Consider the following 26,240-nt stretch of genomic DNA (forward strand, 5'->3'; position numbering starts at 1 on the left):
CACAAAATATAGTAAATGGTAAACGCTACAGAGTTGGATGTTAGGTTACACATTTCTGTAAAGGTATTGACTCGAACATTGTTAAAACGTTAGGTGAAGGTTACCTGCAGTGGACAGTGATGGGGTGGTTGCCAGATTGTTGCTGCTGCTTCTGGACCGCAGCGATGATGTTGATCATCCCCTTCCCGTCGCTGGGGATGCCCACCTCCGGCCAGCCATGAAAATGGAACTGCCTCACCGCACGAGCCTTGTTCTCCTAAGAGAGCGAGCGAGTAAGAGAGAGAGCGTAAGGGAGACACACCCACACTCAGAAGACACACAGAAGTGACTGAATTCAAATCTAGTTGACCTTGGCTTAGGGTGTGTGTGCAGATGGTGTTTTGAATGGGTTGTGTTGACTACTAGAGTTTTTATGGGGGGTTTTTTCGAGGCGGCCTCTGTCCTCACCCGGTTGTTGGTGACCAGGAGGTCTCGAACAGTGTAGCTCTCACTCTCCTCCTCCCTCTTCAGCTCGATGGAGAGTTCACCACACACCATCACCCCGTCACTGGGCCAATACTGAGCACACTTTTCCTACAGAAAGACAGCGGGGGATGGAGAGAGCGGGGGAGAGAGAGAGCGAGAGAGAGACGGAGAAAAAGAGAAAGTAGGTGAAGCTCAGTCATTTCCCGGGCTCATGCCACTTATCATTCAGCTCCAGGAAGTAGTTAAAACTAGCAGAGAATGATCCTCTAATCACAAGACAGAACCGGGAAACAGACCAATAAGAAGACTTTCCCCTTCCAATCATTGTTTTCTCTACTTCTGGCATGGCATGACTGGGCTGAGTAAAAGGTCCATCTCTCCGTACCTGTCCTCTCTCCTCCAGCTCGGTGAGCATGACTATGGAGCAGCTCCTCCACTCCCAGATCATCCTCCAGAAGTCTTCGATGGTGTGCTGCAGCGGGCCCTGACTGGCGATGTACGAGTCCTTCTGACGGTAGCCCTGGACCAGACACAGGTCAGCTTAGACACACCAAACCACACACGCACACCTCCACAACCATTGTAGGAGCCATTTCGGCCTTTATCAGTTGTGTAACCTTCCCAGACTCTCGCCAAGGTTCTCTACCTCCACGATCATTTCAAGACAGGCTTATCCTTACATTCAACCTACATGTGAATAGTTACTTGTGTTGGTGCTAAAGTTCTGTTAACTTGTCTAATTTTAAAAACCATCAAAACCCGTAACGCAGTGCGACTGTCTACTCACATCGATGAAGGAAGCGTTGACATAATCCGTGCTCTCCTCCCCTCTCTTGACTGGAATGATCACTCTGTTGAACTCATCTACACGACACCCACAAACAGGTTACATTGCACAGAGTTCTGTGACAGACTTTAACATTAAGACTTTAACATAGACTGCGGTAATCTGCTACGCTAAAGCCTAGGCATTAGCTCGGGGAGCTAACATAAGTCTGCAGGTCTCAGGCGAGGTATCTGGAACAGTAGAAGCCGTCAACTCACATGGGATGATCTGGAGAACTCGGTTCTTCTTCATGTTTGCCGGCAGGTTGCCCGTTCTCATCTTGTCGTTCTGGATCTTGATGGAGGTCAGCTTCTGTGTGGGGAGACAAAACCACGGGCTTAGCATTCAGAGACTCGAAAAAATATTACCCAGGGGGGGAAAATGCTCTCAAGACAACTGCCACTGCAGTTTAAACCTGAATCATATTCATTAGTGCACACCGTAGCAAAACATTTTGCAACATCAAACAAAAACGACCATCAATTTTCTTCCATTTGAGTCAAAAAGATGTGCTATGGTCAAATCCTTTTAAACACTTGTAGTTGAGGTGCGCTTGATTTAGCTTGGACTTTGCACTTTTGGGACTATTCCATTACACCAGACAAACAAATTCACCTTGAACTCGGCTTCCATGCCCCCACAGCCGGCGGCGGAGGGGGCGTAGAGCTTGGCCAGGTGGGACTCCAGGGAGGTCACCTCCAGCTCTGTGTCTCCGTACAGGTAGTGCTCCAGCATGGCCTGGAAGATGAACACGTATTGCATCTGTGGGGAGAAGGAAGAGGGTGAAGTAGAGAGAGCGAAATCCTTATAGACTTTTAGCATACATGCGATGCTCATATTATACATCCACAAGAGGTGTCAGAAGAGAACACAACATGAACAGGTAATAGCCACACACTCAAAGCTCCCAATTTGAGACTTGAGTGGAAACCTCTTATAGAATTCATACATTATAATGCTGTGAGTGTGTGGTCTTTATTCAAGTCAGGGTAACGTTGTGGTCTTATTCAAGTCAGGGCAATGTTGTGGGGTCTTGTTCAAGTCAGGGTAATGTTGTGGTCTTATTCAAGTCAGACTAATAATGTTATGTTGTGATCTTATTGCAGTCTGGGTCATGTTGTGGTCATTACAACTTACGTCGGTCTGGACCATTTGGCAGCGCTGGGCTCTGATGCGCGTGACGAAGCCAAAGACGTCCACCTTCCTCTCGGTGTTCATCATATCCAACATGGCGTCTATCACTATGAAGGTACCTGTCCTCCCCACCCCCGCACTGATACACAGTCCGACACACACAGCACAAAGGTAGAAAGAGAGAGAGAGCGTGAGTCAGAAACTAACATACACAGAAAGCTACTTCGTAGTGTGTGACTGAATCTGGGTCGTGTTAGCCCACTAAGCTTAAACCTAGGCATTAGCTTGGCATCTAGGCATCAGCGAACCACCTCCGCTGCCACCAATAAGACACGTGCGTGCACACACACACTGACCTGCAGTGGACCACGATTGGGCCGGAGTACTGGGGGTTGCAGGTCTTGACTTTCTTGAGGAACTTAAGCATGCCGATGGGTGTGAATGGAACACCAAAGTCTGGCCAGCTGGTGAAGTGGAACTGGGTCACCAGCCGCTGGGGCTTCTTACCCCCCACATCCCCCACCTAGAGAAAGAGGGAGGGGGAATGGCAGAGACAGAGAAACCATTGGGGTGACTGTTTTTGGAGTATCAGACAACCTTAGTGACATCTTCACCTTAACCTCGCTCACAAACTTCGCCATCAGCGTACCAAACAGGTAGAGACCTGCTAAGCGTGTTGTTCATTAGAGAATGCTTGGTGTCTGTAGGGCATGGGTTTGATAGATGGTGTGGTGAGAGGAGCCAGGAGAAAAGAGGATAAACGAGGGAGGGAGGAGAGAGAAGCGTACCTGTGGATACAGAGGAGAGAAGAAAAGAGGGGGGGGAACGCCAGGGTTACCTGTTGGATGCAGAACTTGCGGATGGTGTAGTCCACCAGCACCATCATGTCTTCCACAGAGACCCGGATGTTGCCGTAGGTCCAGCAGCCCTGGTCCGGCCAGTACTGGGCACACTTACACTGAGACACACAGAGAGATTGCCGCTGTATGGATTTCTTTCAAATGAAAAGAAACAAACACTCATAGTCGTACACTCATACGTTCACGTTGGAAATTTGACATGCTGAACATACCCCAGCAACTTCATATAGCCTCTACTAAGAAAGACCTAGCCGGGGCCTTTTCAGGAGGTCTTTTCAGAAGGTTACAGAACGGTTCAAATCGAAATACATTTCTTAGAACATATATTATAAATGCCTTTAAACTGTTAAAATAGGCAACGTTCTGAACTTTTCACCTTCCTGAACACACCCCCGTTTTCACCCCACCCCCCTCTTTCTCCTCTTCCTTCCCTACCTCTTTTCTCTCCTTCAGGTTGGTCACCATCACGATGGTGGCTGTGTTCTGTTCCCAGATCATTCTCCAGAAGTCGTTTACCGTCTCCTCCTTTGGCCCTGAGAGAGACAGATATATTATCATCACTGATTAAAAACAATCCTGTATGTTTGATTTTGCAATGTAATATGTCGTCATATTACGATGCCAATAAAGCTCATCAGATTGAATGGAACCGAGAGACGGGGCGTTGGAATCCGGGCCTGCGTCCCATATGGAACACTATTCCCTATTTAGTGCACTACGTAGTGAATAGGATGCAAGGACTCTGGTGCAAACGTAGGGCACTAAATTGGGAATAGGGTGCATTACATGAGCCTATCCCAGCGGCTAGAATAGCCACCTTACCTTGAGCTGCAATGAACTTGTTCTTCTCTTGGTAACCCTGAGAACAAGAGGAAGGCAGAAAAGGAAAAGGGTTAGAAAAACGTTTTGTTTGAACGCTGAATCCGTTTAATGACCATGTCTTGCATCGTTAAGTAAAGTTCTGATGTCTCGTCCGTGTTTCTCTACTTTCTGATGTATTGATGCCGTTTCAAAACTTCATGCGCACTGAGAGTGGGACATGCGTTCTACAAATGAAATAGTATTTTTATAAAAAGAGAGAGTGCAAAGGAGAGCGACACAGAGGGACGGCGAGAGAGCAAGAGTGATGAATAAGTCACCATTCTAACGCAACCTTTTATCGATCGGTTTAAACTTTATTTATCCAGGGAGTCCCATGGAAGTCAAAAGACCTCTCTGACAAGGGAGAACTGGCCAAGGGGTAGCTCAATATAAAATTTTTAAAAAAACACATCAAACACAGCTTGTCATTGATGTCCATGGCTTGTGGCGTCACTCACGTTGATGAAGGACGCGTTGATGAAGTCAGAGTCTGGAACTCCCTCTAGAGACGACAGATGCACCCTGGAGTGGTCATCTGAAAACACACACAAACAGAACCTTGATTAGACGAATGGCAAGCCTGTGTTTTAAAAAAGGAGCTACATGTAACATGTACATAATAGCGCCAAATGTCAAATACATACCGATAGAAGCAAAGGAATAGAAATCCACGAGAGTAAAACATACTTGGTAGAACACCGCTCGATGCTGCTAATTAGCACTTTTACAGAGACTAGCCGGGTCTAGCTGTTGCTGTATACAACTTCCTGAATTACGATTCGTTCTAGTTCGCAACGTTGACAATGTATTTCCAACGGATGTTTTTTGGATAAGGTAACAAGCAGTTCTATGCCATGCGTTTCTAAGCAGAATCAGGCTTTAGCTCTGCGTTGGGGACTCACACGGCAGGATGTTGACGTATCGGTTCTTCTCCTTGTTCTCCTCCTTAGAGGCCGCGTCGCATGACGCCTGGATGGGGCACACCGGCAGCGCCTGGACACACAGACAGAGGGCCATCAGACACACAGACAGGTAACATTTATCTGAGATGAATGCCCTGTAATGCATGTTCCTATCGGTGTGTCCCTAGAGTGATATTCTTCTTTGCATCTCCAAGAAAATCAAATAAGGAAAGGAAGCTAAGGGAATTAGGTATTATTGGGACACAGCTTATAGGCTCTGCGTAGGGGAGTATACCACTCCAAATCAGTAGCTACTCACACGCAGAGCGTTCTAGTTGCAAGTTCTACCCGCCTATTGTCCTGACAGGGCCATAGATGACTAATGTGTGTAAGGCGTGTGTGTGTGTGTGTGTGTGTGGGTGTATATATACAGTGGGGAGAACAAGTATTTGATACACTGCCGATTTTGCAGGTTTTCCTACTTACAAAGCATGTAGAGGTCTGTCATTTTTATCATAGGTACACATCAACTGTGAGAGACGGAATCTAAAACAAAAATCCAGAAAATCACATTGTATGATTTTTAAGTAATTACTTTGCATTTTATTGCGTGACATAAGTATTTGATCACCTACCAACCAGTAAGAATTCCGGCTCTCACAGACCTGTTCGTTTTTCTTTTAGAAGCCCTCCTGTTCTCCACTCATTACCTGTATTAACTGCACCTGTTTGAACTTGTTACCTGTATAAAAGACACCTGTACACACACTCAATCAAACAGACTCCAATCTCTCCACAATGGCCAAGACCAGAGAGCTGTGTAAGGACATCAGGGATAAAATTGTAGACCTGCACAAGGCTGGGATGGGCTACAGGACAATAGGCAAGCAGCTTGGTGAGAAGGCAACAACTGTTGGTGCAATTATTAGAAAATGGAAGAAGTTGAAGATGACGGTCAACCACCCTCGGTCTGGGGCTCCATGCAAGATCTCACCTCGTGGGGCATCAATGATCATAAGGAAGGTGAGGGATCAGCCCAGAACTACACGGCAGGACCTGGTCAATGACCTGAAGAGAGCTGGGACCACAGTCTCAAAGAAAACCATTAGTAACACACTACGCCGTCATGGATTGAAATCCTACAGCGCACGCAAGGTCCCCCTGCTCAAGCCAGCGCATGTCCAGGCCCGTCTGAAGTTTGCCAATGACCATCTGGATGATCCAGAGGAGGAATGGGAGAAGGTCATGTGGTCTGATGAGACAAAAATAGAGCTTTTTGGTCTAAACTCCACTCTCTGTGTTTGGAGGAAGAAGAAGGTTGAGTACAACCCCAAGAACACCCTCCCAACCGTGAAGCATGGAGGTGGAAACATAATTCTTTGGGGATGCTTTTCTGCAAAGGGGACAGGACGACTGCACCGTATTGAGGGGAGGATGGATGGGGCCATGTATCGCGAGATCTTGGCCAAAAACCTCCTTCCCTCAGTAAGAGCATTGAAGATGGGTCGTGGCTGGATCTTCCAGCATGACAACGACCCGAAACACACAGCCAGGGCAACTAAGGAGTGGCTCCGTAAGAAGCATCTCAAGGTCCTGGAGTGGCCTAGCCAGTCTCCAGACCTGAACCCAATAGAAAATCTTTGGAGGGAGCTGAAAGTCCGTATTGCCCAGCGACAGCCCCGAAACCTGAAGGATCTGGAGAAGGTATGTATGGAGGAGTGGGCCAAAATCCCTGCTGCAGTGTGTGCAAACCTGGTCAATAACTACAGGAAACGTATGATCTTTGTAATTGCAAACAAAGGTTTCTGTACCAAATATTAAGTTCTGCTTTTCTGATGTATCAAATACTTATGTCATGCAATAAAATGCAAATTAATTACTTAAAAATCATACAATGTGATTTTCTGGATTTTTGTTTTAGATTCCGTCTCTCACAGTTGAAGTGTACCTATGATAAAAATTACAGACCTCTACATGCTTTGTAAGTAGGAAAACCTTCAAAATCGGCAGTGTATCAAATACTTGTTCTCCCCACTGTATATATATACAGTGGGGAGAAGAAGTATTTGATAACCTGCAAAATCGGCAGGTTTTCCTACTTATAAAGCATGTAGAGGTCTGTAATTTTTTAGCATAGGTACACTTCAACTGTGAGAGACGGAATCGAAAACAAAAGTCCAGACAATCACATTGTATGATTTTTAAGTAATTGATTTGCATTTTATTGCATGACATAAGTATTTGATACATCAGAAAAGCAGAACTTAATATTTGGCACAGAAACCTTTGTTTGCAATTACAGAGATCATATGTTTCCTGTAGTTCTTGACCAGGTTTGCACACACTGCAGCAGGGATTTTGGCCCACTCCTCCATACAGACCTTCAGGTTTCGGGGCTGTCGCTGGGCAATACGGACTTTCAGCTCCCTCCAAAGATTTTCTATTGGGTTCAGATCTGGAGACTGGCTAGGCCACTCCAGGACCTTGAGATGCTTCTCACTCCTTAGTTGCCCTGGCTGTGTGTTTCGGGTCGTTGTCATGCTGGAAGACCCAGCCACAACCCATCTTCAATGCTCTTACTGAGGGAAGGAGGTTGTTGGCCAAGATCTCGCGATACATGGCCCCATCCATCCTCCCCTCAATACGGTGCAGTCATCCTGTCCCCTTTGCAGAAAAGCATCCCCAAAGAATGATGTTTCCACCTCCATGCTTCACGGTTGGGATGGTGTTCTTGGAGTTGTACTCATCCTTCTTCTTCCACCAAACACGGCGAGTGGAATTTAGACCAAAAAGCTCTATTTTTGTCTCATCAGACCACATGACCTTCTCCCATTCCTCCTCTGGATCATCCAGATGGTCATTGGCAAACTTCAGACGGTCCTGGACATGCGCAGGCTTGAGCAGGGGGACCTTGCGTGCGCTGCAGGATTTTAATCCATGACGGCGTAGTGTGTTACTAATGGTTTTCTTTGAGACTGTGGTCCCAGCTCTCTTCAGGTCATTGACCAGGTCCTGCCGTGTAGTTCTGGACTGATACCTCACCTTCCTCATGATCATTGATGCCCCACGAAGTGAGATCTTGCATGGAGCCCCAGACCGAGGGTGATTGACCGTCATCTTGAACTTCTTCCATTTTCTAATAATTGCGCCAACAGTTGTTGCCTTCTCACCAAGCTGCTTGCCTATTGTCCTGTAGCCCATCCCAGCCTTGTGCAGGTCTACAATTTTAGCCCTGATGTCCTTACACAGCCCTGATGTCCTTACTCTCTGGTCTTGGCCATTGTGGAGAGGTCGGAGTCTGTTTGATTGAGTGTGTGGACAGGTGTCTTTTATACAGGTAACGAGTTCAAACAGGTGGAGTTAATACAGGTAATGAGTGGAGAACAGGAGGGCTTCTCAAAGAAAAACTAACAGGTCTGTGAGAGCCGGAATTCTTACTGGTTGGTAGGTGATCAAATACTTATGTCATGCAATAAAATGCTAATGAATTACTTAAAAATCATAGACTGTGATTTTTTGGATTTTTGTTTTAGATTCCGTCTCTCACAGTTGAAGTGTACCTATGATAAAAATTACAGACCTCTACATGCTTTGTAAGTAGGAAAACCTGCAAAATCGGCAGTGTATCAAATACTTGTTCTCCCCACTGTATATATTACCAGTCAAAAGTTTGTACACACCTACTCAATCAAGTTTTTTATTTACTATATTGTAGAATAATAGTGAAGACATCAAAATTATGAAATAACATGTAGTAACCAAAAAAAGGGTTAAACGAGACAAAATATATTTTATATTTGAGATTCTTCAAAGTAGCCACCCTTTGCCTTTATGACAGCTTTGCACATTCTTGGCATTCTCTCAACTAGCTTCACCTGGAATGCTTTTCCAACAGTCTTGGAGTTCCCACATATGCTGAGCACTTGTTGGCTGCTTTTTCTTCACTCTGCGGTACAACTCATCCCAAACCATCTCAATTGGGTTAAGGTCGAGGGATTGTGGAGTCCAGGTCACCTGACGGAGCACTCCATCACTCTCATTCTTGGTCAAATAGCCCTTACACAGCCTGGTGGTGTGTTTTGGGTCATTGTCCTATTGAAAAACAAATGAAATTTCCACTAAGCGCAAACCAGATGGGATATCGCTGCAGAATGCTGTGGTAGCCATGCTGGTTAAGTGTGCCTTGAATTCAAAATAAATCACTGACAGTGTCACCAGCAAAGCACCCCCACACCTTCTCCTCCATGCTTCACGGTGGGAACAAAACATGCGGAGATCATCCGTTCACCTACTCTGCGTCACAAAGACACAGCGGGTCGGAACCCAAAAAAATCGAAAATTTGGACTCATCAGACCAAAGGACAGATTTTCACTGATCGAATGTCCATTGCTTGTGTTTCTCGGCCCAATCAAGTCTCTTCTTCTTATTGGTGTCCTTTAGTAGCGGTTTCTTTGCAGCAATTCGACCATGAAGGCCTGATTCACGCAGTATCATCTTAACAGTTGATGTTGAGATGTGTCTGTTCTTGAAGCATTTATTTGGGCTACAAATTCTGAGGCTGGTAACACTAATGAACGTATCCTATGCAGCAGAGGTAACTCTGGGTCTTCCTTTCCTGTGGCGGTCATCATGACAGCCATTTTCGTCATAGTGCTCTATGGTTTTTGCGACTGCACTTGAAGAAACGTTCAATGTTATTGAAATATTCTGCACACTCTTTTACCAAGTAAGGCTATCTTCCCTACCTTGTCACAACACAACTCAAACGCATTAAGAAGGAAAGAAATTCCACAAATTAACTTTTAACAAGGCACACCTCTTAATTCAAATTAATTCCAGGTGACTACCTCATGAAGCTGGTTGAGAGAATGCCAAGTGTCCAAAGTTGTCATCAAGGCAAAAAGTGGCTACTTGAAGAACCTCAAATATAAAATATATTTTGATTTGTTTAACACGTCTTTGGTTACTACATGATTCCATATGTGATATTTCAAAGTTTTGATATCTTCACTATTATTCTACAATGTAGAAAATAGCACAAATAAAGGAAAAACCCTTGAATGAGTAGGTGTGTCCAAATGTTTGACTTGTATGTATGTATGTATGTATGTATGTATGTATGTGCGCGCATACATTGAACTCCTCCCGGAAGAGCTTGTTGTCATCAGCCATGCGACGATTCATATCCTCCTCCAGCTTGTCAACAACAAGGGGTGGGTACTTCCTGTTGGTGCTAGGCGAGCGGGCCAATAGCGGCACACTCTGGAGCTCTGCAAGAGCAGGAAGGGAGGGAAGTAATGGGACAGGAAAGATAGGTGGCGATTGAGGCCCACAGGGGAAGGGGGGGGAGAGAAAAACCCTTATTGTTGAGACACTGACAACAATAAAGATAGTGACAGATTCATCAACCAATGATTATAAATTCATGAACTATAGAAAATGTTATATTATGATAAATATGTTATACATTAAAACAGATTCTAATCTACACATGCAACTTCTCCAAACTGACTGTGTGTGTTAATAAAAGCCCACAAGGGGGCACCATAAACCAATCCAACACTGCTAGTGTGCCACAACTCATCATATTGAACAACTGCTGTGGCCAAGAATCAGTAAATGATCAGAAAACCAATGTAATTTTATCTGATCACAAAACAATGGAGAAAGTTGGCTATGATAGAGACATGCATAAAAATTCCGGTAAATGTACGACCACAGACAAAACATGCACGTTCTCTCACAGAAAACACACGTGTGTACACACATACGTGTACAAACACACACGGTTACCTGTATCATCTGATCTACCGTTGGTCAGCCTGAAGGAGTTGGAATGGCTGCCGGCCTGCTTGTACTTCTTAAACCTGTCAATCATACGACACACACGAATACTCACACCCCTTGACTTTGTCCACATTTTGTAGCGTTACAAAGTGGGATTAAAACGTCAACGATCTACACAAAATACACGGTTATGTCAAAATGGAAGAGATTTACTACTTTTTGTTAACGTAAAACAAGTATTCAACCCCCCCCACCACCAGAGTCAGTACATGTTAGAATCACCTTTGCCAGCGAATACAGCTGTGAGTCTTTAAGGGTTGTACAACATTTGCCCATTATTCTTTAAAGAAAATATTAAATATCTGTCAAATTGATTGTTGATAATTGCTAGACAGCCATTTTCAAGTCTTCCCATAGATTATCAAGCCGATTTAAGTCAAAACCGTAACTAGGCCACTCGGGAACATTCAATGTCGTATTGGTAAGCAACTCCAGTGTATATTTGGCCTTGTGTTTTAGGTAATTGTCCTGCTGAATGTCTCCAAGTGTCTTTGGAAAGCAGACTGAACCAGGTTTTCCTCTTGGATTTTGCCTGTGCTTAGCTGTAGTCTGTTTCTTCTTATCCTAAAACTCCCTTGTCTGTGCTGATGACAAGCATATCCATAACATGATACAGCCACCACCATGCTTGAAAATATGAAGAGTGGGACTCAGTGATGTGTTGGAATTTCCCCAAAGACAACACGTTGTATTCGAGACAAAAAGTACATTTCCTTGCCTCATTTTTTTTGCAGTATTACTTTAGCGCCTTAAATGCAAACAATATTTTTTTATTCTGAAAATGCTGCATTCTTTTCACTGTCATTTATGTTAGTATTGTGGAGAAACTACAATGTTGTTAATACCTCCTCAGTCACTTCCTCACCGGCAACGGAGTTAAAAAGGACTTTTTTTTTTTTTTTTACTTATCTACCAATAGGCTATTTGCGAACCATTGGAAAACCTCCCTGGTCTTTCTGCTTGAAATTCACTGCTCGGCTGAGGGAACTTTCAGATAATTGTATGCGTTGGGTGCAGAGAGATACAGTAGTCGTTAAAAAAAATCAACACTATTATTGCACACAGGAGTAGTCCATGCAACTTGTGACTTTTTGTTAAGAAACTTTTTACTCCTGAACTTATTTAGGCTTGCCATAACAAAACATACTTTATTGACTCAAGACATTTCAGCTTTCCATTTTTAATGAATTTGTTACCATTTCTAAAAAAAATAATTCAACTTTGACATTATGGGGTATTTTGTGTAGATCATTGACACAACATCTCAATTTAATCCATTTAAATTCAGGCTGTAATAACAAAATGTCGAAAAGTCGATGGGGTGGGAATACTTTCTGAAGGCCTTGTACATGCAGAATATCACCCACACAGTCACACACACGGCCATTGCCATGGTAACTACTATAACACTTGGTTCATCCACACTGGCCTCTATAGGGTGTTTGTGTATGAAAGAAGACACGCAAACTATTTCCCGCTCTGCGCTTTTACAATGTGTAATGAATTGTGTGAGTAGGTGTGTATGACACCGTTAGCATTGTACATGGGTCTCATACCGGACTATTGTATAGCTCTATTCCAAAGATAAATTGTGCCTGCATCCAAACTTTTCTTTTCAGTTTAAAAATGCTTCCCTGAGACATAAGGCTGAAGGCACGACTGTGGGGGAGAAAACCAGGGTGTATTCATTACGGCACACCATAGCAAATTGTAGCAATATTTTTTGCAACGAAAACTAAAGTTTATTGGACAAGTTCAGGAAGCCCCTCCCCGTTTCTTCAATTTGGTGCCTGATCCAGGGATGAGTTTCCGCTGGACCACACAGGCCAAGTACTAGCTGAACTCCAGTAAGATAAGACTTCTGGTTTAGTTACAAAAAGTTGCGCTACGGTGTGCCCTACTGAACACAACCCAGATGAGTGGTGTGGGTGGTTTCTGCCAGAGGGACATGACTGACCTGAGCATATAGAGGATGATGATGATGAAGACGATGACGAGCAGGGATGACAGAGCCACCATCACCGCAATGATGGGCGTGTCATCTGATTGCGTATTTTGGTCTGAGAGAACGAGGGAGAGAGAGAGAGAGAGAGAATTTAACAACATTCTAAAAATGAGTACAAGTTCGATTTGGCATTTGATTGAGCCTGTCTCGGGGGCCCCAATGGGGTTTGGGTTGGCACTTCTTGGAGAATTCATTGGATCCATCGCACCAGGCAAGCTCGATCAAGCGCACAAATCAGCTTAAGTATTTGAAAGAAAACCAATACTATTCAATACTGTTAATAGTTAACAGTATGCATTAGACAGGCTATATGAAACTGTCCACTCCATGATTTCTACACTGAGTACAGGAGTGGGACATCTTGGTAACAGTTTTTTGGACAGCGTTGTCATTAGTCTTACATAACATTTGCATAATAATGACAGAAGCGATGCCGTTAACTGTCGTTACAGAGCAGAAAGAACACGACACAAACGATGAGACTTTGCTTCTGTAGATTGGTTAACCAAATAGTAGAGGAACAGTCATATATTGTATATACTTAAGCAATAAGGCATGAGGGGGTATGGTATATGGCCAATATACCCCGGCTAAGGGCTGTTCTGGATACAGCCCGTAGCCGCGGTATATTGGCCATATACCACAAACCCCCGAGGTGCCTTAATGCTATTATAATGGGACACAGTACACATTGAATGGTGCTGCACCACGTTGGTAGGAAGGTAAGTTAAACTGATGAGCAGTAGAGAAGGACTATTCAACCCATTCCAATTCAACGGCTCATACTGCGGGCACAGAGGACAGATAAAAAATAAACAGACAGAGGAGAGATGCAGAGCTTGAATAGTGCGTGTGTTCGACAGGCCAGTTCAATTATTGGCACGTCGCTGCAATGACTGCTTATGACATCAGAAAAGTAGTCACGCCCCTTGACTTTTTCTAAACGCTGTGTTATAGCCTGAACTTAAAATGGAATAAATTGAGATTTTGAGTCACTGCCCTATACGCAACACTCCATAATATCAAAGTGAAAGAATGATGATTATAAATTAATGACAAATGAAAAGCTGAAATGTCTTGAGTCGATAACTATTCAACCCCATTTGTTATGGCAAGCCTAAATAAGTTCAGAAGTAAAAATGTGCCTAAAGTCACATAAGTTGCATGAACTCTGTGTGCAATAATAGATTTTTCAATGACTACCTCATCTCTGTACCCCACACACACACACACTACATGACCAAAGGTATGTGGACACCTGCTCATCTTACATCTCATTCCAAGATCATGGGCATTAATATGGAGTTGGTTCCCATTTTCTACTATAACAGCCTCCACTCTTCTGGAAAGGCTTTCCACTAGATGTTGGAACATTGCTGCAGGGACATGCTTCTATTCAGACACAAGAGCATTAGTGAGGTCGGACACGGATGTTGGGCGATTTGGCCTGGCTCGCAGTGCCAATTCATCCCAAAGGTGTTTGATGGGGTTGAGGTCAGGGCTCTGTGTAAGCCAGTCAAGTTCTTCCACACCAATCTGGACAAAACATTTCTGTATGGACCTCGCTTAGTGCACGGGTGCATTGTCATGCTGAAACAGCAAAGGGCCTTCCTCAAACTGTTGCCACAAAGCACAGAATCATCTAGAATGTCATTGTATGCTGTAGCGTTAAGATTTCCCTAAACTCGAACAAAGGGGCCTATCCCGAACCATGAAAAACAGCCCCAGACTATTATTCCTCCACAAAACTTTACAGTTGCCACTATGCAGTCGGGCAGGTAGCTTTCTCCTGCCATCCACCAAACCCAGAACCGTCCGTTGGACTGCCAGATGGTTAAGCGTGATTCATCACCCCAGAGAACACATTTCCACTGGTCCAGAGTCCAATGGTGGTGAGCTTTACACCACTCCAGCCGACAATTGACATTGTGCATGGTGATCTTAGGCTTGTGTGCGGCTGCTCGGCCATGGAAACCCATTTCATGACGCTCCCGACGAACAGTTATTGTGCTGAAGTTGCTTGCAGAGGCAGTTTGGAACTTGTCATTGAGTGTTGCAACTGAGGACAGATGATTTTTACGTGCTACGCGCTTCAGCACTTGGCTGTCCCGTTCTGTGAGCTTGTGTGGCCTACCACTTTGCGGCTGAGCCGTTGTTGCTCCTAGACCTTTCCACTTCACAATAACAGCACCTACAGTTGACCGGGGCAGCTCTAGCAGGGCAGAAATTAGGCGAACTGACTTGTTGGAAGGTTGGCACCTATGACGCCACATTGAAAGTCACTGAGCTCTTCAGTAAGGCCATTCTACTGCTAATGTTTGTCTATAAAGATTGCATGGCTGTGTGCTCGATCTTATACACCTGTCAGCAACGGGTGTGGCTGAAATAGCCGAATCCACTAATTTGAAGGGGTGTCCCCATACTTTTGCATATATAGTGTATAATTATCTGAAGGTCCCACGGTCGAGCAGTGAATTTCAAACACAGATTCATTCACAAAGCAGGAGAAAACTGAGTATCGATCAACAATATTGTAGTTACTCCACAATACTAACCTAATTGACAGAGTGAAAAGGAAGCCAGTACAGACTAAAATACTACAAAATATTCATTCTGTTTGCAAAAAGTAATACTGCAAAAAATGTGGCAAAGAAATTAACTTTATGTCCTGAATACAAAGCACTAGGTTTGGGGCAAATCCAACAACATCACTGAGTACCACTCTTCATATTTTCAAGCATGGTGGTGGCTGCATCATGTTATGGATATGCTTGTCATCGGCAAGGACTAGAGTTTTTAATAGGATAAAAATAAACCTAATAGAGCTAAGCACAAGCCAAATCCTGGTTCAGTCTGCTTTCCAACAGACTCTGGGAGACAAAATCGCCTTGAAGCAGGACAATAACTTAAAACACAATGTCAAATATACACTGGCGTTGCTTACAAAGACAACATTGAATGTTGCCGAGTGGCCTAGTTACAGTTGACTTAAATGGCTGTCTAACAATGATCAACAACCAACTTGACAGAGCTTGAAGAATTAAAAAAATAATAAAAAATTGGCAAATATTGTACAATCCAAAGTTCTTAGAGACTTACCCAGAAAGACTCACAGCTGTAATCGCTGGCAAAGGTGATTCTAACATTGATTCAGGGGTGTGAACACTTATGTAAATTTGATATTTCTGTATTTCATTTTTCATAAATTTGCTAACATTCCTAAAATCATGTTTTCAATTTGTCATTATGCGGTATTGTGTGTAGATGGGCGAGATGTTTTATTTAATACATTTTGAATTCAGGCTGTAACAACAAAAAGTGGAATAAGTCAAGGGGTATGAATACACATTATGTTGTGCTCATGTTAGCTGTATTACCTTTCTGTATGATCACGTTGTAACTTGAGACAATATACACACACACTCTTACCTGTGTCATCATCTCCACCACCTGAGGGTAAAAGAGTATCATTACTATCCAACTTTTTTTTTTTTTATCCTACACCCCACACACAGACCTGCTCGCCTTTCACTCTCACAAGCACACACACAAAAACACTCAAACACAGATACACACACACACACCTGTAGTAGTGTCACTAGTCGTGTCGGGCGACGTGGCTTCCACCGTAGGTTCTGTGGCGGTCTCCAGCGAGGGATCTGTGTGACTGTCCGGAGTAGAGTGTGTGGTCCCATTCTCCCCTCCCCGACTGACTGTGGTCGGAGCAGGGGGTGGTTGCGGGGCGGTGGTTGCACCCGTGGGGACTTGGGGGGCTATGGTTGGGCCAGGGGGTGGTGGAGGGGGGATGGGCGCCTGGGTGACACTGGGGCCTGCAGTCAATATGTTCCCCTCTGCGGTGCTGGTTGTTGTCAGAGTCGTTACGGCAGCCGTGGGGGTTGCGGTTGTTGGAGGGGCGGTGGTTGTTGCCACTGGAACATTGTGGAGGGTGGTGGCTGGAGAATCCGTGGGTTTGGCAGTGGAGACTGGACCTTCTATGAGAGAGATACAGTTTATCTAGGCCACGGGTTCTCAAACTTGTGATAGCTAATTCATCGGGGACCATTTCATAATCAGAACACAACTTCAGTGAGATGAGAATAACATACAAGTAGTTTAATTATGACTTCAGCAGTGCATGGACGGATGGACAGACCAAGTCTCGGGCACTGGGAAGGAACATTTTAAAGGCCTGCCGCTGAGAAAATGTTGCTGTTTTCAAGCAAATTTTCTGCAACTCTACACATTTTGTCATGGGGCAGAGATTTTTTGTTGTTGCAGCTTTAAAGCCAAATCTACACATTTTGTCATGGGCCAGAGATTTTTTGTTGTTGCAGCTTTAAAGCCAAATCTACACATTTTGTCATGGGGCAGAGATTTTTTGTTGTTGCAGCTTTAAAGCCAAATCTACACATTTTGCCATGAGGCAGATATAACTTTGCAGTTTTAAAGTAAATTACGATGCATTTTATTTAAAAAATAAATAAAATATTTTGGGGAAATAAAATAAGTATTGAGTTGAAAAAATTATAATTGGTGGAGTGCTGTGGATACCAACATTCCCATGTTACCCAGGGTCAAGAACATAAATTGTAGATGAATAATTTTACATTGTATTATATTACACCCTCTGAATTGAATCTGTTAGTAATATTTACAGTTGAAGTCAAAAGTTTACATACACCTTACCCAAATACATTTAAACTCAGTTTCACAACTCCTGACATTTAAAACCTAGTAAAAATTAGTTGGGATCACCACTTTATTTTAAGAATGTGAAATGTCAGAACAATAGTAGAGAGAATGATTTATTTTCAGATTTCATTTATTTAATCACATTCCCAGTGGATCAGAAGTTTACATACACTCAATTAGTATTTGGTAGCAAATTGTTCAAATTGTTTAACTTGGGTCAAATGTTTTGGGTTCACTTCCCCCAACAATAAGTTGGGTGAATTTTGGCCCATTCCTCCTGACATAGCTGGTGTAACTGAGTCAGGTTTGTAGGCCTCCTTGCTCGCACACGCTTTTTCAGTTCTGCCCACAAATTTTCAATAGGATTGAGGTCAGGGCTTTGTGATGACCACTCTAATACCTTGACTTTATTGACCTTAAGCCATTTTGCCACAACTTTGGAAGTATATTTGGGGTCATTGTCCGTTTGCGACCAAGCTTTAACTTCCTGACTTATGTCTTGAGCTGTTTCTTCAATATATCCACATAATTATCCTTCCTCGCGATGCCATCTATTTTGTGAAGTGCACCAGTCCCTCCTGCAGCAAAGCACCCCCACAACATGATGCTGCCACCCCCGTGCTTCACGGTTGGGATGATGTTCTTCGGCTTGCAAGCCTCCCTCTTTTTCCTCCTAACATAACGATGGTCATTATGGCCAAACAGTTCTATTTTTGTTTCATCAGACAAGAGGATATTCCTCAAAAAAGTAAGATCTTTGTTCCCATGTGCAGTTGCAAACCGTAGTCTGGCTTTTTTATGGCGGTTTTGGAGCAGTGGCTTCTTCCTTGCTGAGTGGCTTTTCAGGTTATGTCAATATAGGACTCATTTTACTGTGGATATAGATACTTTTGTACCCGTTTCCTCCAACATCTTCACAAGATCATTTGCTGTTGTTCGGCGATTGATTTGCACTTTTCGCACCAATGTATGTACATCTCTAGGAGACAGAACGCCTCTCCTTCCTGAGCGGTATGACAGCTGCGTGGTCTCATGGTGTTTATAATTGCGTACGATTGTTTGTACAGATGAACGTGGTACCTTCAGGCGTTTGGAAATTGCGCCCAAGGATGAACCAGACTTGTCGACGTCTATAATTCTTTTTCTGAGGTCTTGACTGATTTCTTTTGATTTTCCCATAAGGTCAAGCAAAGAGGCACTGAGTTTGAAGGTAGGCCTTGAAATGCATCCACAGGTACACCTCCAATTGACTCAAATGATGTCAATTAGCCTACCAGAAGCTTCTAAACCATGACATCATTTTCTGGAATTTTCCAAGCAGTTTAAAGGCACAGTCAACTTAGTGTATGTAAACTTCTGACCCACTGGAATTGTGATGCAGTGAATTCTAAGTGAAATAATCTGTCTGTAAACAATTGTTTGAACAATTACTTGTGTCATGCACAAAGTAGATGTCCTAACCGACTTGCCAAAATTATAGTTTGTTAACAAGAAATGTGCGTAGTGGTTGAAAAACAAGTTAATGACTCCAACCTAAGTGTATGTAAACTGCCGACTTCAACTGTATATATAAAAATATATATATTACCATTTTGTTATATTAAGAGATCTGGCTGGAGACCCCCTGCCGTACCTCCATGACCGAACTTTGAGAACCCGTGATGTTTGTGTTGAGTCATTTAATGCCTCAACTGCGACTTCATTGGAGTTGCAGTGATACAAACAAGTATTTTACAATACAAGAACGTTCAATATGTCAAATGGTGTCAGCGGTAGGAGCCGACTGTTCAAGTGATGATGTCATGTGGGTCCTCCTTACCTGTGGGGGTGAGAGATGGTCCCTGGGCTGAGACAGAGACCCCGAGGGCCACACTGAGCAGCAGGAGCAGGGGACACACACCCATACTGCCCTGGGAGAACGGGGACACACGCCTTACTGACAACCCAAAAATTACCCTTTCACAGTGCAACTGGTCATGATCGGATTATAAATTCATATGTGTGGTACTTGTAACTGGAGGCCTAATCACATTTAGAGAATAATCCAACAAAATTTGGGTACTTACATTTTTGGGGGGGGATTAAGATTTTTTTTACAAGAAAATATAAGTGTCTTAAATGCATTGATTATAGGGTAAATCCTTTTGAATTCAATCAGTTTGACCGCACCGCTTTTTGATTTAAACCAAACTTTCCATACATGTTTGCCCACGGAAGAAGTGGTCAGAAAGTGACTTTTTGGAATGAATGCCAAAACATTCAGGAGAAAGAGGTGCTCAAACTTGACCAATTTTGCATACCCCAACATACCATGAGACAGCCATGTCTTTCACTGGAAAAGATAAACGGTTGAGATTTATATAATTTTAAATCTTACACACAGGGATGTCAAACTATTATAATTTCTGGATGAATTTTTTTTCAAAAACGCAAGAAATTATAAAATAGTTTAACAAAGTTTTGTTCAAACCAAAAATGGGATCCAGTCAGAACGTGATTGAAATCATATGGATTTACCCTATAATGATGAGTGGAACAAGGAGTTGATCTCTTACCTTAAGGAGCGAATTTGGCATCAATCACTCATTCGCACAGTGTGGTCCTGGATGCAAACAGAAAAGGAGGAAGACACTGTTAGAATCTCAAAGAGGTGCTTAGAAATGTTTCACTAGTTAGTTTAACTAATTTTGTATTATTCATTTAACTTGGATCTTGCTGGTTTGCCTGTTGAGAACATTCCTTCTATACTGAATGAAAATATAGTTCATATACAGTGCCTTGCAAAAGTATTCATCCCCCTTGGCATTTTTTCCTATTTTGTTGCATTACAACCTGTAATTTAAACAGATTTTTATTTGGATTTCATGTAATGGACAGACACACAAAATAGTCCAAATTGGTGAAGAGAAAAAAATTACTTGGAAAAGTGGTGGGTGCTTATGTATTCACCCCCTTTGCTATGAAGCCCCTAAATAAGATCTGGTGCAACCAATTACCTTCAGAAGTCACATAATTAGTTCAATAAAGTCCACCTGTGTGCAATCTAAGTGTCACATGATCTGTCACATGATCTCAGTAATATATACACCTGTTCTGAAAGGCCCCAGAGTCTGCAACACCACTAAACAAGGGGGACCACCAATCAAGCAGCACAATGAAGACCAAGGAGCTCTCCAAACAGGTCAGGAACAAAGTTGTGGAGAAGTACAGACCAGGGTTGGGTTATAAAAAAATATTCGTAACTTTTAACATCCCACAGAGCAGCATTAAATCCATTATTAAAAAATAGAAAGAATATGGCACCACAACAAACCTGCCAAGAGAGGGCCGCCCACCAAAACTCACAGACCAGGCAAGGAGGGCATTAATCAGAGGCAACAAAGAGACAAAAAAAAAACTTGAAGGAACTGCAAAGCTACACAGCGGAGATTGGAGCATCTGTCCATAGGACCACTTTAAGCCGTACACTCCACAGAGCTGGGCTATACAGAAGAGTGGCCAAAAAAAGCCATTGCGCAAAGAAAAAAATAAGCAAACATGTTTGGTGTTCGCCAATAGGAATGTGGGAGACTCCCCAAACATATGGAAGAAGGAACTGGTCAGATGAGATTAAAATTGAGCTTTTTGGCCATCAAGGAAAACGTTATGTCTGGCGCAAACCCAACACCTCACATCACCCTGAGAACATCATCCCCACAGTGAAGCATGGTGGTGGCAGCATCATGCTGTTGGGGATGTTTTTCCATCAGCAGGGACTGGGCAACTGGTCAGAATTGAAGGAATGCTAAATACAGGGAAATTTGAGGGAAACCTGTTTCAGTCTTCCAGAGATTTGAGATTGGGATAAAGGTTCACCTTCTAGCAGGACAATGACCCTAAGCATACTGCTAAAGCAACACTCGAGTGGTTTAAGGGGAAACATTTCAATGTCTTGGAATGGCCTAGTCAAAGCCCAGACCTCAATCCAATTGAGAATCTGTGGTATGACTTAAAGATTGCTGTACACCAGCAGAACCCATCCAACTTGAAGGAGCTAGAGCAGTTTTGCCTTGAATAATGGGCAAAAATCCCAGTGGCTAGATGTGCCAAGCTTATAGAGACATACCCCAAGAGACTTGCAGCTGTAATTGCTGTACAAGGTGGCTCTACAAAGTATTGACTTTTGGGGGGGTGAATAGTTATGCATGCTAAAATGTTCAGTTTTTTTGTCTTGTTTGTTTCACAAAAATAAGTGGTAGGCATGTTGTGTAAATCAAACCATGTTGTAAGGCAACAAAATAGGAAAAACGGGGGGGGTGAATATTTTCGCAAGCCATTGTAAATCAGTCAATTGAAATAAATGTATTAGGCTCTAATCTATGGATTTCACAAAACTGGGCAGGGGTGCAGCCATGGGTGGGCATATGCTCACCCACTGGGGAGCCAGGCCCAGACAGGGCTTTATTACAGACAGAAATACTCCTCAGCACCCCGCCCCCCGCTCCCACTCTCAGACGATCCTACAGGTGAAGAAGCCTGATGTGGAGGTCCTGGGCTGAAGTGGTTACATGTGATCTGCGTTTATGAGGCCGGCTGGACATAATGCCAAATTCTCTAAAACAATGTTGGAAGGCTCGACTAATCCCAAACTTGCCAGGTGGTGATTTATCCAAATCTGACCCTTACCTCAAATTAAAATCCTAAAATTAAAATTCTGAAAGCGTTACATATCCCGAGTTAGGTTATGAAACCATGTCTGCATAAACCCACAATTATTTGGTTTGCTCATTTATCAGCAGCCTTTATCAAATGTTAGCCTAACACACTACTGTGACCCATGCGGGAATCTTACCCACAACCCCGATGTTGCCAGTACCATGCTGCAACCAACAGCCCCGCATAGAACCCCACCATTCTGTGTCTGCTAAATCCCAAGCGCTCCCTCTCTCCTCTTTTCTAGATGTGTCTTGTATCCAGGTGGTGCTCCATAACATGAATAATAAATGACCACATCATTCTGGGACACAGCGAAGAAAAAAACGAAACAAAAAAACATTATGTAGGCATATATGCATTTCAACTTGGGCTATTACGCAAGACTGCAGATAGCCTAGTTACTCGAGCTCTGGGGATAAATCAAGAAGTAAGAGACTGAGAAGGAACGCAGAGACTGGATTGAGACAACTTGGTTCAGATTTTGGATTTGGACACGGATTTAGCAAAATTGCCTGTATTGCGCAATACTTTCAAATCAAATGTGTTGTATTTCTGCATTGACTGCAGTGGAGCTCACCTCAAAATACAATGAAAGGGAGTCAGTTGAAATAAGGGCGAGTGTGTGTGTGTAGGAAAGGGCCTAAGGCGCAGGCTGGGTGGGCTGACAATGGTGTAATCCCACCAGTCCACTGGGTGCGGCCTCACTGACTGAGCTGTGAATCTCGTGGTCTTGATACAGGAATAATCCAGCCCGTCTGGCTCTCTTTACTGCGTTCTAGCTCCACGCGCACACACACACACGGGTGAATTCAGACGCGCACAAAGTATGGTTATCAGGGATTTACTGCCAGAGCGTCAGAATTGGGTGGGAAAAAAAGCTACTGTGCTATTTGTATCTAGGGGGAAAACTGTGATCCATCCTTACTGTTTAAAGAAAGCAAGTGGTTAAAATGGGTCTATCAACGAGTAGTATGTTTTCTGTTTTGTTAGGGGCAATTCCACGTTAATGGAATTACACCGAGACTCAGATTTTTCACGTTAAAATGTATGCCAAACCAAATCTATTGATTTCAAAGTTGAACAAACCATACAATTCTACGCACAAGGTCTACTAATTTACACAGAGAATTTCACAAAAACAAATTTGCTGGAAGAACTGTGCTGATGCAAAGTTGGGCAACAGAATTACGGTAAAATCTCCCTCAGCTTTTTATGCGACCACATTTTCCAGAAATATGGGGTGTCCGCTATGACTGACACCTCGAGTTTTACAGAATTACGGTAATGGAGTTACATCACGGGTCCCTGATCTGTACTATACAGAAATGCATAATTATGGATATGAATTTCATGCTCTTCATGGTGATGTATCCTGAATAGCTACAAAAGGTAGAAATATGCAATATCCTTATTTTGAATATTACTCTAATGAGCTCCGCCCCTAAACAACAACAACATATGGTTGGTCCGGACCAGACCAAATCTGAACCAATGATAGACGTTTATGTTTCACAAGTTTGGACATCACAGTATAGTAGAGCTCAGTAGAGTACAGTACAGTGGGACTACTGTCCAAACTTGTGAAACAGACGTCTATGATTGGTTCAGATTTGGTCCGGCCAGGGCAGACTGAACAAATTTCACCGTCCAAGGACGTCTGATGTTGGTCAGTGCTTAGTGGGCGAGGATGCTCGCTACAGTAAACGGAAAGAGGGTAGAGGTGTCACTAAGAACCAGGTTGAGGTGACATTAAGGAGAGAGAGAGAGAGAGGTTGTCCTGAATGTTTTTCACAGACTTGCTTTGACCACCAGACAACAGAAAGAAAACAGTTGAGCTGAACATAACAGTATGCCAGTGGAAGGGAGGACAGCAGCATGTGACTCAACTGTGGTTTGTGACAACTATGATTTCCTATTGTAGCCAATTCAGTTGCAGTAATTCCACTACCGATTTGGTAACAGAATTACGAGTTTTAAACACTTAACTATTCATAAACAAACTTGACATCAGTAAATTCACTAACGAATTGGTAGGTCTACCTTGTTACTTCTGTGAACTTTCATTATCCTGCCTTACGAGGGAGCGAAATTAGAAAATATCTTAAAGTTGTGGGTTTTTGGTAACAGAATTACAAGGCAATGTTTCTTAAATTTACAGAAGGCAAAGAATTTCTCTAAAACTAAATATAAGTGTTGATATTAGTTGGCAGGGGTCTTCTGCATTGTGTTTTCATATATTTCTAATACATTTTAAGACTTTTTCTGGTAGATGTCTAAGAACCCTTTTCCATCAGTTTGACCATAAATCAAAGCCTTTGCTTATTCCACATTTTTGGGTTGGAAAATGGTTGAAAAATGTATATATATATTAATTTGACACCCAATGTGACATTGCTCCTATGCATTGTGCATGTTGGTGCTTATGGATCCTTCTAGATGGAAATGTCCCTTTGCGCACAGAATCGTTTTTAAATGGATTGTGAAAACCACACTTGGTATTTGAGCTTGCACACTCATGCTGCATATTATTTAGCCTAGCACTGTACCTACCCTTCCAATACTTTTGCTCTTTGCCCGCTTCCGCTCCCCTTCCCCGGTCTTACCCACCCACATTTACGCACCCACAGCAGACAAAACGTCCACAATTACAGCTCTCCCTACCGTGCCAACCACCTCCCCAGAAACCTCAACCAGTGCTGCAGTTTCCCCTCAGACCTCAGCCAACTCTGCTACTGCTGCACACAGGGTGGATTTCACTCGTGCCGTTTCCCACCTCTAAACGAGGACAGTGAATCAGGATTCGTCCCTGTGCTAAATTTAGAAGAGGTGTTCCTAAATTCAAAGGGTGGCCTAGTGCATCGCGAGTGTTTGTTTCACTTGACTTGAAAGCAAACTAATCGCTGAAGACTGCTCTGAGCTGAATCCAGGACAGAACAAAAAGGAAAACCAACAGATCGCCTAGGCCTACAAACTCAACCCACTGGGCAAAAACTGTCTGAATCAACATTGTTTCCACGTGATTTCAACCCCCAAAAATCTATGCGATGACATTGAATCAATGTGGAACATTTATTGGATTTGCTTCAAGTCATCAACATAGGGGCATTTCATATTTTTTTGTCCAACTTAACCTAAATCCAAATCGTGTTTTTTTATATATATATTTTTTTACATTAGTTGACAACAACCAAACGTAAATCAAACCTAGACGTTGAACTGACGTATGTACTTAACTGTAGCTTATGCATGTCATACTAAAATGAAATGTATCAACTTTCCCTCCTTCCTCCTAAATAAAACACTTAAAAGATGTGCCCAATAACGTGCAGAAACGAAGTATGGAAAGGCGCAAAGTCTATGACAACCGTTTTACCCCTTTCTCTGCATCTCTCCCTACCTAGTAGGCTAGGCTGTCGATCCAGCTGACTCAGACTGCAGGAAAGTCTTAAAACGACGTGAGCCCAGCACATTGCTTCCTTCCCCTGCAGTCTGGCTGCTAGTACCGCAAACTCACTCGTCCAAAATCAGCCTCTGACCCTTGAACCATTCCTGTACAATGCCCCAGCCTCCCCTCACCTGACCCATTGAGCAACCATCCTCATAACCAATGACTCAGCTATGACACAACCATTCCCCATTGACATTAGTGACTTTAAAAATCACATTAGCCTGATTGAAGTAGAAGCTTCCTCTCTAAATTAGGCTAAATGTAGCCTGGTCGCATCATCGGTCTGGTATGAATCAGCCTTTGTGCTTATGAATCGGCTTGCATCATTGGGAGCCTAAACAACCTTTTTGGACAAACATGACTCACTGCTGTCACCCTGCTGTGATAAGGTGGCGTGTTCATGTCGGTGAGGTGAAGCTGTCCGACACTAACTGGAGCTAGTAGCCACATGGATGCAGTTTATGAGTGTAGTGCCTACCAGTCTGATCTATAGGTCTGAGTGCA

At 43.2% G+C, this 26,240-nt stretch overlaps 1 protein-coding gene across 4 annotated transcripts in view; it reads right to left on the bottom strand.

Moving 5' to 3' along the window:
* The window catches only part of LOC139543408 (receptor-type tyrosine-protein phosphatase alpha-like), a 51,531-nt gene that overhangs the window by 7,431 nt on the left and 17,860 nt on the right, over nucleotides 1–26,240 (bottom strand). For 2 of the 4 annotated variants that reach the window (XM_071349524.1, XM_071349528.1), the window contains exons 2-21: nucleotides 20,149–20,195; nucleotides 19,413–19,503; nucleotides 16,486–16,893; nucleotides 16,331–16,351; nucleotides 12,854–12,956; nucleotides 10,843–10,916; nucleotides 10,183–10,319; nucleotides 5,049–5,139; nucleotides 4,605–4,681; nucleotides 4,108–4,144; nucleotides 3,721–3,818; nucleotides 3,264–3,419; nucleotides 2,782–2,948; nucleotides 2,429–2,564; nucleotides 1,907–2,053; nucleotides 1,510–1,603; nucleotides 1,253–1,329; nucleotides 851–985; nucleotides 448–573; nucleotides 105–256 (exon numbers count right to left, since the gene is read on the bottom strand). In XM_071349524.1, the coding sequence (XP_071205625.1) occupies nucleotides 105–256; nucleotides 448–573; nucleotides 851–985; nucleotides 1,253–1,329; nucleotides 1,510–1,603; nucleotides 1,907–2,053; nucleotides 2,429–2,564; nucleotides 2,782–2,948; nucleotides 3,264–3,419; nucleotides 3,721–3,818; nucleotides 4,108–4,144; nucleotides 4,605–4,681; nucleotides 5,049–5,139; nucleotides 10,183–10,319; nucleotides 10,843–10,916; nucleotides 12,854–12,956; nucleotides 16,331–16,351; nucleotides 16,486–16,893; nucleotides 19,413–19,503; nucleotides 20,149–20,169 (2,348 nt within the window). In that variant the 5' untranslated portion in view covers nucleotides 20,170–20,195. The remainder of the gene's footprint in view (nucleotides 1–104; nucleotides 257–447; nucleotides 574–850; nucleotides 986–1,252; nucleotides 1,330–1,509; nucleotides 1,604–1,906; nucleotides 2,054–2,428; nucleotides 2,565–2,781; nucleotides 2,949–3,263; nucleotides 3,420–3,720; nucleotides 3,819–4,107; nucleotides 4,145–4,604; nucleotides 4,682–5,048; nucleotides 5,140–10,182; nucleotides 10,320–10,842; nucleotides 10,917–12,853; nucleotides 12,957–16,330; nucleotides 16,352–16,485; nucleotides 16,894–19,412; nucleotides 19,504–20,148; nucleotides 20,196–26,240) is intronic. The other 2 variants (XM_071349536.1, XM_071349532.1) reach the window with 2 other exon arrangements.

The sequence above is a fragment of the Salvelinus alpinus genome, chromosome 2 (assembly GCF_045679555.1).
Source record: "Salvelinus alpinus chromosome 2, SLU_Salpinus.1, whole genome shotgun sequence".
Taxonomy (NCBI): Eukaryota; Metazoa; Chordata; class Actinopteri; order Salmoniformes; family Salmonidae; genus Salvelinus; species Salvelinus alpinus.